Source organism: Dromiciops gliroides, chromosome 6, assembly GCF_019393635.1.
Source record: "Dromiciops gliroides isolate mDroGli1 chromosome 6, mDroGli1.pri, whole genome shotgun sequence".
Taxonomy (NCBI): Eukaryota; Metazoa; Chordata; class Mammalia; order Microbiotheria; family Microbiotheriidae; genus Dromiciops; species Dromiciops gliroides.
In genome coordinates, this window is record NC_057866.1 from 100695729 (window position 1) to 100715532 (window position 19804).

A 19804-nucleotide genomic window follows, 5' to 3' on the forward strand; every position below is an offset into this window, starting at 1 on the left:
TGTTTGGTAGGTTTCATATTTGTAGTAATAATGTTTATGTTATCTTAATTGTTTGAGATGATTGTGTTTTGTGAATTGTTGAGAGAAGTGCCAAGATGGAAGAATAGCAGGAAGAAATACAGCCCCACAAGTCCTCCATAAAGATCTAGAAAAGGCACCGGACTGAGTCCTTATTAAGAAATCCAAGAAAAAGTCACAGTGAGTCATTTTTCCAGCTTAAAAGAGCATAAGGAGATATTGTCATCTGTGGTCTAGCTGGGTCTAGTAAAAAACAGCTGCGCAGAGCATTTCAACACAGGGCCTGAAAGAGGGACAAGGCTGTACACCAGGGCAAGAAGAGGTCCCAGAGCTAAACAGAAGGGCCTGAACTTGTACACAGTTCAGGAACAGGTGCCAGCTGACAGCTCCAGTGCTCCCTGCTCAGTTCCAGGTCACAGATCCAGGGTGGACAGAGAAGGGAACCTGTGCCTAGGGGTAGCAGTGTAGGGAAAGGAGCCCTATACTGTGCATTGATCAGGGATCAAGTTTAGAAACAAACAGCAGCTGTGTGGGTCCAACCCTGGGAACAAAGCAAAACAGGATTCTCAGTTCCAACTTCCAGTCCAGTCTGAAGCCTACATCTGATTAACCAGGGTAAGGAGCTCAGATCAAAAGACAGCTTTGCAATTCTGTTATTTTGAACCAGCAGAAGTTTCCAGCTGACTGACAGTGGCTAATTTCTTTCTTTCTTTCTTTCTTTTTTTTAGTGAGGCAATTGGGGTTAAGTGACTTGCCCAGGGTCACACAGCTAGTAAGTGTTAAGTGTCTGAGGCCGGATTTGAACTCAGGTACTCCTGACTCCAGGGTCGGCGCTCTATTCACTGCGCCACCTAGCTGCCCCTGACAGTGGCTAATTTCAACAGTAGTCTATTGGAATTCCAACCAAGAGCAAGCCTACAGGTGTGTTACTTATATTCAAGCCTAGATCAGGAGCTTGCAGAGTTCAGACAAGGGTGTCATCAATCAGTCTTTGTCCTAGAATGAAAACTAGGAACGTTACAAACAAAATCCAGAGCTTCCAGGTCAAAGAAAAAATACTGCAAGCAATCAGAAAGGAAGAATTTTAAGAACTTAGGAGCCACAGTCAGGATCACACACAATTTAGCAGCACCACTAAAAAGGAACAGAGAGCTTGGACTTTGATATTCCACAAGGCAAAAAATGTAGACTTAGAAGCAAGACTAATTCCTAGCACAACTGAGTTATAATCCTCCAGGGAAAGAAAAGAAATCGCTAATGAAATAGAGGGCTTCTCTGCATTCCTGATAAAAGACCAAAGCTGCATAGGAACTTTGAAATAGGAGCACAAGAGTCAAGAGTTGCTCAGTAGTGAGTTTTGGTGGGACTTATTTTCTATATCAAGGCAAAAATTTGTCAACAAAGGAAGACTCCAGTCTTTTCCCTCTAGTCTTTGTACACAGACAACTATAATACAAAGTAAAGAAAGATTAGACAAAAGTAGGTTGAGGCCGGATTACAAAGGACTTAAAATACTAGACTAAGAAGTTTGCATTGTTCCCTATCAGCAATAGGGAGCCATTGAAAGGTTTTTTTTGTTTGTTTGTTTTTGTTTTTGTTTTTGTTTTTGCGGGGCAATGGGGGTTAAGTGACTTGCCCAGGGTCACACAGCTAGTAAGTGTCAAGTGTCCGAGGCCGGATTTGAACTCAGGTACTCCTGAATCCAGGGCTGGTGCTTTATCCACTGCGCCACCTAGCTGCCCCCTATTGAAAGGTTTTTAATAGACCAATGGCACAGTCAAAAGTGTGGATTGCACTGGCAGACCTGTGGTTTCACAGCTATAAGAAACTCCCTTTATCAGAGCTGATCAGCAGCTGCCCTGTGCTTGTAGTCTTAGAGATTGTTTCAGACGCTGATAGTGTAAGTCTGACAGGGTCAGGCAGTAAATGCGATGGAAGGAAGGCTTGGAGCCAGACCTCCCTGGCTCTATGACCATCTCTCCATCTCTGCTTCTCCTGCTATAGAGAGATTGCTTTGGGAACTTGCTGTGTGAAGGGCAGATTAAAGAAGGATGAGGCTGGAGGCAGGAAGACCAATTGGAAGACTTTTAGAGTAGTCTAGGGAAGAGGCACTGATGGCCTGAACTAAGATGGCGCCTCTGTTTGGAGAGCAGACACATGCAAGAGATTCTGTGCAGGTGGGATTGACAGAATTGACTTGGAAAATAACCAAAATATTGAAAGTAAAGTAGAGAGAAAAGTCAAATATAACACCAAGGTCCCATGAAGATAGTAGTGTCAGCAACAGAAAGAGGAAAATTGAGAAGGGCAGGTTTAGAGGATAGTATCATTCTATTCTGATGCCTCATCATGGAGTGGCAGTGACTCTGGGTTTTTGAAGTCTATGCCATCAGAGCACAAGCTTTGGTAGGTAAATTTTATTTTATTTTTCAGTTAACAAGTATTTTCCTTTCCTTCCCCTCTTTCCCTCCTCCCCCTACTGAAAAGAAAAGCCCTTTTTAACAAAGACGTGTGGTAAAGCAAAACAAATTCCCACATTGGCCATGTCTAAAAATGTGTCTCATTTTACACATTTAGTCCCTTACCTCTCTGTCAGGAAGTGGGCAGCATTCTTCATCATTGGTTTTCTAAAATGGTGGTTGACTGTTGATTGATCAGAGTTCTTTAGTATTTCAAAGTGCTCATTTTTACAGAGTTGTTACAGTATGAATTGTGTGCCTAGTTTAGAGCACAAGTTTTGCCAATTCCTCCCAAGTTGTAAAACCTTTGAATATGAGGATATGAACAGGCAGTTTTCTGATGAAGAAATCAAAGCTATCTATTGCCATATGAAAAAAATGCTCTAAATCACTATTGATTAGAGAGAGGCAAATTAAAACAACTCTGAGGTACCACCTGACACCTGTCAGATTGGCTAATATGACAAAAACGGAAAATAATGTTGGAGAAGCTGTAGAAAAATTGGAACACTAATGCATTGTTGGTGGAGCTGTGAACTGATCCAACCATTCTGGAGAGCAACTTGGAATTATGCCCAAAGGGCTATAAAGCTGTGCATACCCTTTGGCCCAGCAATACCACTCTTGGGTCTTTTCCCAAAGAGATCATAAAAAAGGAACCACATATACAAAAATATTTATAGGTGCTCTTTTTGTGGTGGCAAGGAATTGGAAATTGAGGGGATGCCCATCCATTGGGGAATGGCTGAACAAGTTGTGGTATATGAATGTAATGGAATTCTATTGTGCTGTAAAAAAGGATGAGCAGGAGGAGTTCAGAGAAGCCTGGAAGGACTTGCATGAACTGATGATGAGTGAGACGAGCAGAACCAGAAGAACGTTATACACAGTATCATCAACATTATGTGTTGATCAACTGTGATAGACTAGATTCTTCTCACCAATCCAGTGGTACAATAAAGTTCCAAAGGACTCATGATGGAAAAGGCTCTCCAAATCCAGAAAAAAAGGAGGGAACTGTGGAATATAATTACTGATTGGACCATGCTATTTCTTTTGTTTTTGGTGCTGTTGGTTTTCTGTTTTGAGGTTTTTCCTTTTTGCTCTGATTCTTCTCTTATAACATGGCTAATGCAGAAATATGTTTAATGTTATTATGTATATATAACCTATATCAGATTACCTGCTGTCTAGGGGAGGGGGGAGGGAAGGGAGGGAGGGAGAAAATTTTGAAATTGGAATCTTATATAAACAAATGTTGAAAACTATTTCTACATGTAACTGGAAAATAATAAAATACTTTTATTTTTTAAAAAAGCTTTGAATATGGGCTGCTTTCATCCAAGAACTAACCAAAGTTTGCAGAGATTCGTCTTTAAGTTGGCCACAGGGAGATGAATTTTCCAGCTGCAGCAACTCTCAGTGGTCATCTCCTAAGTTGTGGAGGGTTTTCAGCTTGTATTGTTGGAGGGAATACCCACCCAACGAAACCACCAGTCCTTCAAAGTACATACGGTATTGAAGTTTAGTCTGCTTCGTAATTGAGCAGAAGGCTGTTAAATGTGGAAGAGACCTGAAAGATCATCTAGTTCATTTTACAGAGAAAAACCAAGCCCCAGAGGGATAAAGACTTGTCCATTGCCACATTGCAGGGAGTGGAACCCAAAAACTGTCCCTAGGCTTTTGTCTGGAATTCTGGTGCTTTTCCCATTATATCACCATCACACTGCCACATAATTTGCCTATTTCTTTTCTATTTGCTTTGTCTCTCCAAGAAGACTATATGCTATTTATTGCCCAAAGCTATCTTATATTTTCATTCATTCAACAACCATCTATTAAGCACAAACTTTGTGTAAAGCAATGGTTTTTTTCTGTATCCCTCAAATGCAGATGGTCACATAGATGGGCTAGGCATCTGCTTGCACGATTTAATTTCAGAACCTAGGATGGTATTGACGAGCTCTCCAAATAACTCTTCCTGCTTCCCCATCTGTTGCTAATACTTGGAATTTTTCTAGTGGAACCTTTCTTTCTACAATAAGAGCTTACTTTTTAGTGAAAATGTGAGTATAGAGATAGGTATCTGAGAGAGCCACGCCTCTGTGCCATACCTTCTCCCCATGAGAAGCAGTCCAAGGATTTCTCTCTTGGTTTCCTTTCCCTAGCACCTAAATAAAGGATTATTTTATTCTAAAAAAGAAAAGAAAATATGAGTACATAGTGGGGAAAAAAATCAGAAGACCTGATTCAGACCTGATTCAGATTCTGTCTTCAGCACTTACCAGCCAAATGACAGTGAGCAAGTCATTTAACCTGTCTGTGCCTCAGTTTCTTCATCTGTAAAATAGGACAGTACTTGCCCTGCCTATCTCATAGAATGGTGGTTAGGAAAGTACGTTGTAAATCTAAATGTGTTACATAAATATGAATAGCGCCCCTTTGGAGAATAAAGGCATTCATATTCTTATTTCTATTCAGATCCCTTCCTTAGAGCAGGTTTTGAATAAGGGGAGGACTAAGGAGAGAACAGGTCTCTTGTGTGACTATATAATAGATTAAACATCGCTAACCACTTCCCTGCCTTGATGATTGTGAATGAGACAGTTAGAACACTTATAGATTCAACTGAACAGCCTCCCTGTTAGAATTGGAAGTGAATAAAATTTCCGTTTTCTAAGAAAACACCTAAGGGGAGGTGAGCAGAGACAGTCAATATTTGGCCTGAGAAGAAACAAAGAAAACACTGGCATGAGAGAACCTTGCAAGTCAGCCAGATTTCTCTGAGCAGATGCTGAGCAATCATAAGTCAGCTGCTCTGAGTGATCAGCAGAGGGAGGGCCAGAGAGTGTGTTGGTTTTCCTGTTCTGGGTAACCCTGAGATTTGAGGCCCTGCTGACTGTTTGGGACAGGAGTGGGGGATCCCATCCTGGCCAGGGGTGTGTGTCATGATGACGATTAAGATCAGACATTGCTGGTCCTATTTTGGAGAGGGCTGCTTTTCCTTGGCCAGGTAGTCATCATTTCTAACTTTTCTTTCCACTCTGCAGCAGGTGAAAGGGAACTTTGTCCGGCTACAGGCCTGCATCTCGGAGTTGCGCCTGCTGCCAAGAGAAGGGATTTGCCAAGCCCAGAGATCCTGTCTGAATCTGGCGGTGCAGGATGGGCTCCAGCAGTTCAAACAGTACAGCAGGCATGTGATGGCGAGCACAGCTCCAAGAAGCCCTTCAGTGGAGGTAAAGGAGGCTGACTTTTGGTACTCCCCACGTAGAGGCGCCATCTTTCCCTGCAGGGTTTTATAATCAATTTACATCGATAGGATCACCAAATGTGATCCTGTTTTGTCTTTTTCTCTAAATGTTTACCTATGTGAATCTAATTTCCCTAGCTAAGCTACAAACTCTCTGAGAGCAGATGTCATTTCCTTCTTTCAGAGCCCCCACAGCATAGCCTAGCACAGGGCTGGTTGTACAGTAGTCACCGGGAAAATACAAATTGGATTGCAGTTAAATTGTGTACTCAACCTATTATCAGAGCCAGTCTAAAAATGTGGCAGCCACATTCCTGGGCACATCTACAGTGGGGCAGCCATCAGATTGGTGTATTTGTCCTGATGCCCTCAGGGATTTACTAATACAATTGGTCAGATCTTGGCATTGATACCAACAATATGACTTTTAGGATCAGCTCAACATTGAAATTGGCCGGGAGCCAACATACATACTCTTTTAGGACCTGGGTCTCACTTGGTGATAGAGGTACTCAAGAAGTAGCGGTTTTTCCAAGAAATTAAAAGAACAAGCAGCCCACTTTCCTTCATTAAAATCTAAAAGTGTGTGTTGAATGTCACAGAGACCTGCATAGACCATGTCCCTCAAGGAGCTTAATAGTCTTGAGACACATGGTGACAGCAACAAGCATATGCTGGACATGCAGAATAAAACTTTTCAAAACTATTGCGTCATGTACAGGTACATACATTTGGGTTGGAAGGGCTGAGGGAGGGGGATTAGATTCCTGGGCCCAAATTGAGCTAGGGAATCTTTGTATACACCTGGAACTTTTACTCCCCTCTACTACTCACACCCCCAAAAAAAGAAATTAATTATTTTTATTCCCAGTGACCTCTTTGGTAGGCACATGAGCCAGCTGTCATTAGGTACCTTTTTATTTTACAGGATTCAATTCAAGGATTTAGGTGCTTCCTATACACACACACACACACACACACACACTCAGGTACTCTTAAATTTCTACTTAAAAACTTGAGTAGAAATTATTTGATGGCATTTCAGGCAGTATCATGATATTAAAGAAGTCATCTCTTCTCAGATAAGCAGCAAGAAGGGTGCAAGAGAACAGTGTAAGTAAGGGTCCCACAGAGAATCAACAAAACTCTGGGCAAATACAGCAGCTGACATTGTGTCATCTTGACAAATTTAAAGGAAAAAGCACTTTCCTATTAACAGCCAACTCAAAGACTCTTTTTGGAGGGTACTTTGTCAGGTTGTTGGTTTGGTGTTGGTTGGGAAGTGTCTTCTGGGTCAAAACAAAAGGTGTCACCAATTTTAAAAAAATAATGGTTTAATGGAAAGCACTCTGAATTGAGGGTCAGTAGGTCCAGGTTTGCATCTTGGGGCAGATGCATACTAGCTGAAGGACAGTGGGAAAATCACTTCACCTTTCTGGCATCCTTCAGCTCCTTTTGAAACACTTCCACACATATATGTCCTCAGGCAGTCCCTTCCATTTTTGTACAGCCTTGATTCTAATAAGTTTTGCCTTATTTTGACCCAAATTCTACCTCTTTTTAACTTTCCCTTACTGATATTAGTTATTCTGAGCAAAGCAAAGCTAATCCCTCTTCCTGTGATAGCCGTCCAATTATTTGGAGTTCTCTTCCTCCACCTAAACATCCCCCATTCTTTCAATTAGTCAAGTCAACAAGCAATTAATAAACATCTACTGTGTGTGCTACACTCTGGGGATACAAAGACAAAAAATAGTCTCTGCTCTGAAGTTTGTTGTCTAATGGGGGGAGATGACAATGCAAATAATTATGTAAAAACAAGATACCTACAGGATACATTACAAATAATGAACAGAGGGAGAATGAAGGGGAATCAGGAGCAGGAGCAGGATCAGGAGCCTTCCTGTTGAAGGCGAGGTTTTTAGCTGGGACTTGGAGGAAAGCACAGAAGCCAGGGCACAGAGCTGAGGGGAGAGATTTCCAAGTGTGAGAACCAGCCAGGGAGATTGACTGGAGTTGGGAGATGGAATGTCCTGTGCAATGAACAACAACAAAGAAGCTCGTGTGGCTGGATCAGAGAGTATATCGGGGGTGGGGGTAATGAAGTGGTAAGAGACTCAAAAGGCAGACTAAAAATTGAATGGATAGTCTTGGAGTCCCACCACCATCCTCCTTATTCTCCTCTGGATGCATGCCAGCTTCTCATAAGATCATAGGATTTAGAGCTAAAAAGGCACTTTACCCTCTCATTTTACAAATTGGGAAACTGAGACCCAGAGAGGCATAGTAACCCATTAGAGGTCATGTGGGTATCAAGTAGCAGAGCCCAGATTCAAACCCAAGTCTGCTGACTTATGACCCAGTGCTCTTTCCTGTTATACTGTCTCCTCCTTGTGAGTTGTCAGCTGATCATTGGGGATAGCCATTTATCCAGCTGACCCTCAGAGCTGTTACTTGCTGAAGGTACCAGGAATAATAATGATAATGATAGCTTGCACTCATGGAGGACTTTGAGCTTGCCAAGCATCTTAACGTATTTTATTAGAGCCCTATAACAACCCTGTGGGAGAGCTACTCCAGAATTATGCCCCTTTTACAGACCCAGAGGATTTGTCCATGGCCACACAGCTAATGTCAGGCCTTACTAACTCCAAGTGTAACAAGCACACTGTGTATTACACCGCTCCTCCAAGATGGAAGTGGGTAGCCCTGGCTGGGGGGAATCAGCTGGGGCAGGGGTGTGCAGAGGAAACTGAGCCATGAATGGATCCAGAACCTTTCCCTCAGTATTCCTGGCCTTCATGCCTGTCAAAGGCTTTTGGCCCCAGATGTGCAACTGTTTGCAAGGCTAAAATGACAGAAGTTAATATTTCTAATAATTAATAATAGGAATAATCCCAGTCAGGCTGGGGGAGAAGAAAACCTGAAAGCATCGTAATAGATAAGCCAGCCACTTGCCTCCCATGCCCCAGATGGAAGAAGTACCTTCCTCTACACCTAGACAGGAAGGACCCGATGGAAACTTCCCACCTTCCCCTGTACCACCACTTCCCCCAGCTCTGTGCATGGAAACTGTGGTTTTTGCTATTCACCTTCTGGGGTGGGTTCGATGTGATTGTGAATGAATAATCACTCCCCTAGTCTGCTTCTATAATGTGAAAACTTGAGTCAGTATTTTAACCTCATCCCCCTCCTCATTGTCTGGCAAATGAAATACTTCCTTCCACATGCTACAGAAGTGTGTGAGGCAGAGAGGGAACAACCAGCCCCTGATGATTTCTGGCTCTCTCTTCAGATCACAGTTCTGACTTGCCAGTCGGGGAAAGAGATTGTTAAACAGCTAGAGGGAGAGTTGCAAGACACAGACATGGTGAGCCTCCGGAGACTGCAAGTCACTGAGATCTCAAAGGGAGATGTCCTGGAGTCGAAGGACTCACCATGGCACAGCCAAGCCCCTATTGAAGAGCTTAGCCCCGATGGTGAGTACAGGAAGAACAGGGGGTTGTGCTGAGCAGCCAGCTGTCAGGGGTGAGGGTGACTCGGTTGTGGGCTCTTTACACCTCTACAGGATGGGCCCTGCAGCTCTTGTCAGGATTCGGGCACATGGTCCATTTATGGAAAAAATGGGTTTGGGTTTTCAACTTTGCTTTTTGTTTTTACTCTTGCTTTAGTCTTTCAGTGGTGGTAATGACTATACTCATAGGAACACAGAAATGCAGTGTCTTGGAGCAGGAAGAGACCTTAGGTGTAATCTAATTCAGCCCTTTCATGAGGAAACTGAGGCACAGGGAGGGGGAGGGACCAAAGAGGTTAGGTAACTTGCCCAGAGTCACACAGGTAGTAATTAGCAGAGCCAGGATATAAACTCAGGTCCTATAATTCCAAATTCAACCGTTTTTCATTGTACCACACAACACTGAATCAGTTTTCTTACTCTTGGATTATCTCCTGGTATATTGTACAATCTCCAGCCTTCAAGCAGATGTATATAGAATCATCCGTATTCAATGGAATTTTCTTACTTACCATGTTTATGATGAGCAGTTCATTGTACTCCCCTCTGGGGGAAGGGGGCATACCAAAGGGATCTGTATCATATGTATCATATGGGGAGATATGTAACAACAGAATCAGAGTTAGTACAGGGCTCCTTATTAGCACCGGGCCTGGAGTCAGGAAGACCTGAGTTCAAATCCAGCCTCAGACATTTATTAGCTATGTGACCCTGGACAAGTCACTTAACCCTGTTTGCCTCAGTTACTCATGTATAAAATGAGCTGGAAAAGGAAAGGCAAGCCACTCTAGGATCTTTGCCAAGAAAACCCCAAATGGGTCACAATGAGTCAGACAGAATTGAGCAACAACTTTACCTTCAAATGCTCTGTGGAGGATTCTTGAAGATGCAGATATCATTTTCTCAGGAGTTGCACCCCAGCCAGGTACTATAGCTGGTCAGGTCCCTCTATGATGGACGTCCTGGCTGAAGTCTGGGCTCAGAGTCAGTGAGTCAGTTGCTTCTAAAGGAAGAGTTTAAAAGCCTTCTAATCCAGGTAGGAAGATAGGATGTAGACATACAGAGAATAATAGGACTGCAGGACAGCTGAGGCTAACTGCCAAGAGAACAGTTGGCCTGTGCCGACAACCAGGCAGGATCCCTCTCAGAAACACCTTCCTTGTCAGCACTGTCTTTTCTAGGTTGTCCTTAAGGTCCCTGCTTCATACAGCAAAGTAGGGATCATAACTCAATGGTAATCCACAAACTGATTTTCAGTTGCAGTGGGGTAGTTCTCAAAATATTTCTTCCTTTGTTGTTTCCTATTGTTTTACTATAAAGAGACTGAATTTCTTCATCTCTGTTAGCCTTCTGTGAGTTTCTTTATTACAGAAACAGAAATGTGTTCAAACTTAGGTGTTTAACAAAAAAACTTGGAGCCGTATGCTCATCTAATGGGGTTATTGTCTTGAAGAATATATATCTTTCTTAGAATCAAAATAGATGAGTGATTTTCTATTGATGACTTGTTTTTCCAAATAACCCAATTCTGTTGTAATATTTTAATTGATTGAATCAAGAACCAGAACACTCCGGGGCCTTAGTGAAAGCCAGAGTTATTCAAAAGAGAGCAACCTAACCATCCGGATTGGAAAAGTAAACTGGAGAAAAATTACCTGTTACCCAGACCATGACACTGTTAGACAGGTGGCTCACTGAAACAGGTTTTCAGCATGTGCATTTTAGACAGGTCCTGTCCATGTGCAGGAGGAGGGCAGGCTGTCCTCAGTTATCCTCAGTCTCATTACGTAAGTGGTCTCCATGTTCATCACAAGTTTTTATGAGGAGCAAGGTGGTGGGATGATGATTCTGTTCATGGGTGAGGGATTGAACAAGAGCAAATGGGATCTGTTTCCCCTTATGTAAAATGGAGAAGTTGTATTCAGTGATCTCTAGGGACCCTCCCAGATCTGAATTCCTATATTACTAAACTAAATACATGTTATCTTACTTCTGTATCAGTAAATGCACTGATCACTAAAAGGCCACTTCTGATGAGCTCACATTGCAAGTTCATGAAAAACACATTTGATTTTGCAGCCAAACTAGACCACACATCATCATCCTATCCTTCTCAAAGGCCAGCCCCCCAAGCCTGGAATGTATTCCCTCCACACCCCTGTCTGTAGAAATCCAGTGGGAAGAGCACTGCCTCAGGAGTCAGGGGAACTGGGTTCAAATCATGGTGTGATGCATACTACTTGCATAACCTTGGGCAAGTCACTTAACCTCCTCGAGCCTCAGTTTGACCATCTGTAAGACCAGAATGGGACTAGGTCGTCTCTGAGGTCCCTTCCAGCTCTAGATCTTTGTTTGTGATTTTTCCTTCAGGGTGCAGCTTAGATGCCATTTCCTCCATGAAACTTTCTCTACTCAAATGAAAAAAACCAGCCTTTTTGTTATTCTGAACTTGAAAAACAACAAATGTGAACATTTCTATATGACAAAGAACAACAGAAAAAGAGGATTGTTTATGAGACAGCTCTTCACATGCAGCTTGTTTTTTAAATTACTTCCAGGCTGTCCTACTTGTCTGTGTCGCCCTCTGAACCCCTTCTGCTTTCTCTTTTCACTTTTTAAAAACATGCTTCATTAATGCTCTTTTGAGAGAAGGCTGCATTGTTCTTACTCTCCTTGCCTCAATGTGAATTCTCCCTCCTCAAAAGATTGTTTTTTAATTTATCCATATAACAGGTTAACATAATTGAGGAAAACAAACCCATACATTGGTTGAGTCCAAAAATATGTGGAGGTTTTTCCCACATTGCTAGTCTATCACTTATGGATCAGGAGGTGGGAAGCATGCTTTATTACTGGTCCTCTGGTCATGATTGGTCATTTCACTGGTCAGTTGTTTACAGCGTAGTGGTTAGTATGTAAATTGTTCTGCTTCTGCTCATTTCAACTCTGTGAGGTCATATAAGTTTTCCCATATTTCTCTGAATCTGTCCCCTTTATCGGTTTTTTGTACAACAAAAATATTCTATTATAATCATTTTGTTAAGCCATTTCTCAATTAATGAACAGCCCTTTAGTTTAAATTCTCTTCTACAGGGGCAGCTAGATGGTACAGTGGGTAAAGCACCGGCCCTGGATTCAGGACTCCCTGAGTTCAAATCCGGCCTCAGACACTTGACACTTAACTAGCTGTGTGACCCTGGGCAAGTCACTTAACCCTCATTGCTCTGCAAAATAAATAAATAAATAAAATTTTAAAATTAAATTTTCTTCTACAACAAAAAAGTGCATCTATGATTAACAAATGAGATAATATATGTTAAACCTTATAAAGCTTAAAGTGCTACTTAAATGTTAGCTTTGATGATTAATGTTGTATATATGGGTTCTTCCTTTTTGCTTTTTTTGGGGGAGGAGTCTTAGACCTAATAGGGGTATTCCCAGGTCAAAGGATCTGCACAGGTTAGTGACTTTAGGGGTTTAGTTCTAAAATGAGTCCTAGAATCATTCAACCAATTCAGAGCTCTACAGATAGGTTGTTCGTGTCCTTGTCTTCCCACTTCTCTTCCAACAATTGTCATTTCTTTTTTTTTCTTTTGGTCATCTTAAAGGTGTGAGATGGAACCTCAGAGTTGTTTTGTTATGTATTTCTCTTATATTAATGATTTAGAGCACTTTTTATATGGCTGTTGATAGCTTGCTTTTCTTTTGAGAACTGCCTATTCCTGTCCTTTGACCATTTATCTACTGGGGAATGACTTTTGTTCTTATATCTTTGGATTAGTTCCCTTTATATCTTGAGTATCAGACCTTTATCAGTGAAACTTGCTACAAAGATATTTTCCCAGTTAACTGTTTCCCTTCTAGTTGTAACAGTATTGATTTTGTTTGTGCAAAAGCTTTTTGATTTTGTGTGATCAAAATTGTTCATTTTCTCTCTTGTAGTCTTTTCTATTCCTTGTTTCATCAAGAACTCTACCTCTTGCCTGTAGTTGGAAAAAGTATCTCCTTCCTCAATCCTCTAATTGTTTATGATGTAACCTTTCGTATCTAGGTAATGTATCCATTTAAGGTTAGTAGTGGCATATGGTTTGAGGTGGTAATCTAAACCTAGTTTCTACCAGACTGCTTTCCAATTTTCCCAGATGTTTTTATCAAATAATGAGTCCTTAACCTCTAATTGGGATCTTTGGGTTTATTAAACACTGGGCTACTATGTGCATTTACTTGTGGATCTTGTGTTCCTAATCTGAACCACTCATCAACTTTTCTAATCTTTAACCAAAATTTTTGTTACTTCCTGTTCTGTAGTATAGTGGGAGGTCTGCTGCTCTCCTTAAGTTTTCTTTGGGGCAAGAGACATCCATAAAAATCTCTCTCTCATATTTTACCTTATATCATACTTCCTTGTGTGTTAGACTATAAATGTCTTGAGAACAGGCACACTAGGAATGTATCTTTTTTCCACTTTTGCCCTCCAGACACTTAGCATAGTGCCCTACAGGTGTTAAGTGCTGAAATAAATGTTTGCTCAGTGGAATAGAATTGTGGTTACTGGGGGGCAGATAAGTGGTGCAGTTGATAAAGCACAGGTCTTGGATTCAGGAGGACCTGAGTTCAAATCTGACCTCAGACACTTGACACTAGCTGTGTGACCCTGGGCAAGTCACTTAACCCTCACTGCCCCGCCAAAAAAAAAGAGAGAATTGTGGTTACTGGATCAAATCACTAGAAGATGAACAGAACAGCCCCTGGGGGTAGAGAAGGGGAATAAACTCTTCTACCTGGAGGCAGAGGAAGGTTAGCTGAGAGGGTAAGAGTAGGGAGTAGAGGCTGACTGTAAGTAGGTGGCACCTCCCCTACTATCCTGTTCCCAGCCTTCCTCCAGTCAATGCACTGAATGAGTCACCTCCCCAGGAAGGCGGCTGTGTGTCATTGCCCTTGAAGTAAGGAAGTGGTAACAGTGCAGCTTTCTCAGAACACTTAACTGAGGGAAAGCTTTTCCCAGTGTCAAGGAAACCATTATATCATAGTCTGCTGCCATCTCCCTTTATCCAGCCGGCTCTGCTCAGCCAGTCGTGTAGTCCTAAACTTGTTTTCAGCCTGACAAGGGTCTGTTTGCCAAAAACTTCTGACCAGGATCTTTGGACTGTTACCCTGGGCTCCCCCTCAGTCTCTCCCCAAGGAACTGTGGGCCCACAGCTCACTGGATTAGATCCTGGAGACCTGACCCTCCCCTCCAAGAGCATCAATAGCTTTCTTTGATTCCAGTAAAATCTTCCAAGCAAAGCCTAAGTCGGGTTTATGGCTGTGTTTCCCAAAATGTTCTTAAGCACGTGTCTGAGCATATGACTTCCCTACTTAACCAACTCCTCTTGCCTCTAGGACAAAATAGAAACTCCTCTGTTGAACTTTTAAAGCCCATCCCAACTGGGGTCCTGAAGGATGGCCATTACTCTGTTTCCTGGACTCTCCATTCCAGCTACACTGGCCTTCTCAATGTCCCTTATACAGAATGCCTCATCATCCATCTCCATGCCTTTGTGCTGGCCACACCACATCGGGAATGTCCCCTTTCTTTGCCTCCCCTGATAAATTCCTTCTCTTCCTAAAGAGTAGAGTAGCCCGATGGCTAAGAATTAGCAATCAAAGGAATGCTCATCAGCTGGGGAATGGCTAAACAAGCTGCGGTATATGATGGGGATGGAATATTACTGTGCTATAAGAAATGACAAGCAGAGTGACTTCAGAAAGGCCTGGAAAGACTTGTATGAACTGATGTATAGTGAAGTGAGCAGAACCAAGAGAACATTGTACACAGAGACAGCAATATTGTTTGATGAAGAACTGTGAATGACTTAACAATTCTCAACAATACAATGATCCAAGACAATCCCAAAGGTCTATTGATGAAACATACTATCCACATCCAAAGAAAGAACTGATAGTGATGGAACACAGACTGAAGCATGCTATTTTTCACTTCCTTTCATTTTTTTATTCAAGTTTTCTTATACAAAGTGACTAATATGGTCATGTTTTACATAATCATACATGTACAACCCATATCTGGGAGGGAAGATGAGATAAAAATCGGTACTCAAAACTATAAATAAAAATGTTTATTACTTTAAAAAATAAACTATCTATAATAACCTTAAAAAAGAGTAGCCCAAACACCATCTTCTGCATAAAGCTTTTCCTGCTGTTGCCCTCCTTCCCAAACCACTTTATGTTTAGCTACTTTGTATGCCTTCACTTTATATTTATGCTGCATATTTATATGTGTACTTAATGGCTCCCACATTAGTAGAGAAGCTGTGGGTAGGATTGTTTCCTTCTTTGTACTTGTATCCCCAATACCTAGCTCAGCGCCAGGCTTGCAGATTGATTGGTGTGGGTAACAGTGCCCACTCCCAAAAAGCTAATCAGTGTAGAATATGGGTACTAGGCAGAGGACAGCTTTTTATTTTTTCCATCACAAAAAATGCATAGGATTCAAAGGAATGTATGAACAGATGGGAAATATAAAACACTCAAATGGTCCATTACAATAGTTAAACTCCCCTAGGGAAGGTAAAGACAGTTTTATCCTGCCCAAACAGTCCTCGTTCACCTTGGATGGACACACACCGATGACAAGGAGGGTTGGCAAGGTCCAAATCTTCTGCTTCCTCATGTCATGAGGCAGCTGTACAACTACTAAAAGAATCCTTTTAAAGAAATATCAGTGCCCACTCTCAAAATCAGGAACTCTTGAATTCAGGATTAATCACAGTGACCTCCATTCCTAGAAACAGCCATTCTCAGGAGCGGCAATCTATGACATGCTTAGAAAAAGCAACAGAAAGGCAGACGAAAACATCCAGACACTCCAAGATCGGGTTTGCCTCGGCAAGCATAAATTGCACCCGCCGTTTGTTTCTCCCACAAGTCACCATTTTCTGCTCTTGGGGGAAGAGGAAAGAAGAAGAAAAATCCTCCCCCACTCCTCCCTTGCCTTGCTGCATTTTAGTCTGGAAATCTGGGGGAGGGGTGAAAGAAAAGGAGTAAAAAATGGTAGCCTGCTCTATAGAGCATTCTCATAGACCATGAAGAGGGCAGTTCTTCCCGCATTAGGCCATCTTTCTGTGCCCAAGTACCTGTCATCAGGAGGCAGCTCCAGCTCCAGGAGACCAGTCAGACAAGCTCCTTGTACCCCCCCACTAAGCAACTAGTATGTATGTCTGCAAGCATCTAGACTACAAATCTAGCTCTGTAGAAGGTATTCTCATTCAACATGGCCTATAATCACATCACATTGATTGGGGAATTCATCAAATTGATTCGTCAGATCAGGTTCTCCTTATTGCTTCTGCTTTGGGATGATATAAAGCCCCATTTTTTTCATAGTGAAAGGGGAGAGAATCCAATCCTTAAATGGCCCTGTAGGAATGGGATGAGAGCCTTTTGCCTCTGGCCCTCAGAACTTCCTGAGGAAGTTTAAGATTAAAGCTACATTCCAGAGCTGGCTTCATCAGTTCCCCTACCCATCATAATTAACTCTTTGAGCACTGGGTCTGTGTTATCTCTATAGTTGTATCATCAGCAACAAGCACAGGACTTTACACATTTTTGTGTTGAAATAAATAGAAATAAATAGAAATGGGGCAGCTAAGTGGCCCAGTGGATAGAGCACTGGCCCTGGAGTCAGGAGGACCTGAGTTCAAATCCAGCCTTAGACACTTGACACTTACTAGCTATGTGACCCTAGGCAAGTCACTTACCCTTTGATTGCCTCACAAAAATAAATAAATAAGAATAACTTCCTTAGAGTAAGATGTTGGACATTTAGGGTAAATACTGATCAGAAGAAATTGAAAAAGAATGGAGGTGATTGAAAGATGAGAGTCATTTGAAAAGGGTGTTGGAACAAAGGCTCTAGGTGGTACAGATAGAAATTCTGCCCCCTCCCCCTCCCATGGAATGGACCTTTGAGAAATGTCCCCTTACCCAATGTAGGATAAACAGCTTTTCAGACACATTACCTGGTACTTGTGCTGATAGAAGTCAACAGAGGTATTCCTTGGCTCTGTCCAACTCTCATTTGCTCTGGGTCGCTTTTTATAGTTTTCTTGTGCAGACCAGAACCCATGTATAATTTTTTTTTTGCAGGGCAATTGGGGTTAAGTGACTTTCCCAGGGTCACACAGCTAGTAAGTGTTAAGTGTCTGAGGCCGGATTTGAACTCAGGTCCTCCTGACTCCAGGGCCAGTGCTCTATCCACTGCGCCACCTAGCTGCCCCAGAACCCATGTATAATTAACACCTCCACAAATTGAGTTACTGATATTAAAATCACAGACTTGGAGTTAGCATGGATCGAGAGGTCATCTCATCCAGCCTGCTGTCCTGTGGAAATTTAGGAGCCTGACCTCTCAGAACAGGAGCAGCAAAAAAGATGGGAAGAGGTGAGGGATTATTAAATATTCTGGGAAAGGATTTCTTTGTGTCTACTGATTGTATCCAGCCATTGTTTAAGGAAACTAGGCAAATGTGAAGGGAGGAACAGCTGGGTGACCTCTAAGGTCTCTTCAAGTTCTAAGACTCCTGATTTTAAACTAAAAATAATCCTTTCAACAACATCCATCACATATCATCTTTATCATTACCAGGATGAATGGGGGGGGAGAGGGAGGGAAAGAAGGCACCAAGCATTTAAATTGCATCTGCTACTTGCCAGGCCTTTTGCTAAGCACTTTACAGTTATCTCATGTGGTCTTCACAACAACCCTTCAAGATAGGTGCTGTTATTATCTTCATTTTACAGTTGAGGAAACTAAGGCAGACAGAGGCTAAGTGACTTGCCCAGGGTCACACAGCTAGTCAGTAACTGAGGCAGGATTTGAACTCAGGTCTTCTGAACTCCAGGATCAGTGTTCTATGCACTATGGCACCACCTAGCTGCCAGGATCATATAGTTATTACTGTGTGAAGCAGTATTTGAATTCAGGTCTTCCTGATGCTTATTCCAGTGCTCTGTCCACTATGCCTACCAGCTGTGGTTACAATGTGCTAACCTTTGACTGCCTTCATTTCTTCATTTATAAAATGGGAATAATAAGAACAGCGACCTCCCAGAGCTGTTATGAGGAACAAATGACATAATGTATGTAAAGTGCTTTGCAAACCTTAAAGTACTATATAAAAGTTAACTATTGTTATTATCATGCTTATTATCCTTATTATAGTAGAAGATATAACACGTTTTAGCATCAGTTGAGATCAGTTTGAATACTGGTTCCATCCATCTCTCTGGTTCCCATTTTCCCCCTCAGCAAAATAGAAGTAATAATACTTGCATTTCCTTACAGATGTTTCCAGTGATGGAGTCCACAGCCTCATTTAGTGGCCAGTTCCATTTTCAGACACTCTCCAACATTCTATTGTGCTCAAACCTGCTTTCTTCTAACTTCTCAACTTTGGCTCTCTTCCCTCTCAGGAGCTACAGAATGTCAACATGCGCTTTCTTCCATATACTTGCCCTTCAGATGCTTGGGTATAAACACTGCCATCTTGGGTCCTTCAGCAGTTCTTCATGTGACATGGTTTCTAGGCCAGGCCCATTCTGGGCACCCTCTCTGGGATGCATTCCAGGCTGGTGGTACACCTCCTAGGATGTGGGACTTGGAGCTAGCCACGGTGCTCCATGTATCTAGCATCACCAAGGTTGAGTATGTTCTTCATCTCTGATAAAAATGTAGCTTGGCTAAGACAGAGCCACTGAGCACTAGAGATACCATCCTTCAAGTTGACCACAGCTCATTAGGATCTTAGCATTTTAGAGAGCTCATCCATTTAATGATATTCTGGTAACCAACTCCAAATCCAAGCAAGGATACTTATTGTATACCTCAATATCTCTCTTGTCTTATCCAGAGAATATCTGACAGATTGTCAAATGCCTGCTGTCTTACACCATTTCCTTGGTCTCCCAGTCTGGCTACTCTGTCAAAAAAGGAAGTGATCTTGAGGAAGGGGTACTTCCTAGGAATTCAGAGAGTATAGATAAAGCATTTATTATGTATAAATGTAGGGTTTAATGGACTCATGCTTTTAGGGATCTTCAGCCTCGCGGGGGCTGCCTGAATAATGGCAATAACTATCTTGTCCCACTCAGAGCCTAGATGGTAGGAAGCCCAGAGCACACAACTGTCCTTTCCTCTGCTACGAGGCACAGAGTAACCAAGTCCCCAAACCCTTGGACAGAAGCACACTATGGGGCAATGCCAAGCACTGCTAAACATGTCGCCTGCCTGCCATTCAATGTTAGACCAAAAAAGTACTTCCTCAGACTGAGTAACTGAGGAGTCTGAGTAACTCCAGATCCAAGACTTGGGGGCAGGGGGACATTTGGTAAGCAGCTTCTCTCCTCCTTTTGGCAGCTGCAGAGCAACCCTACTTGTCTACACAGCACCCTCTGGTCTTTCCCTTTTGATATACTCATCCTTGCTACTTCCCTTCCTTCACCCTTGCCTTCTTGTCCAAGAACAGGTTGGATTTTTCTTTCTTATAAATGCTAAAAAAT

The 19804-nt window shown here is 42.2% G+C and overlaps 1 protein-coding gene across 1 annotated transcript in view; it reads left to right on the plus strand.

Annotated features, from left to right (window-relative positions):
- Positions 1-19804, plus strand: part of LOC122732425 (meiosis 1 associated protein) — a 109367-nt gene that overhangs the window by 10808 nt on the left and 78755 nt on the right. Inside the window, exons 2-3 of the mRNA XM_043972558.1 lie at positions 5528-5713; positions 9023-9206. Of these exons, the coding sequence (XP_043828493.1) occupies positions 5528-5713; positions 9023-9206 (370 nt within the window). The remainder of the gene's footprint in view (positions 1-5527; positions 5714-9022; positions 9207-19804) is intronic.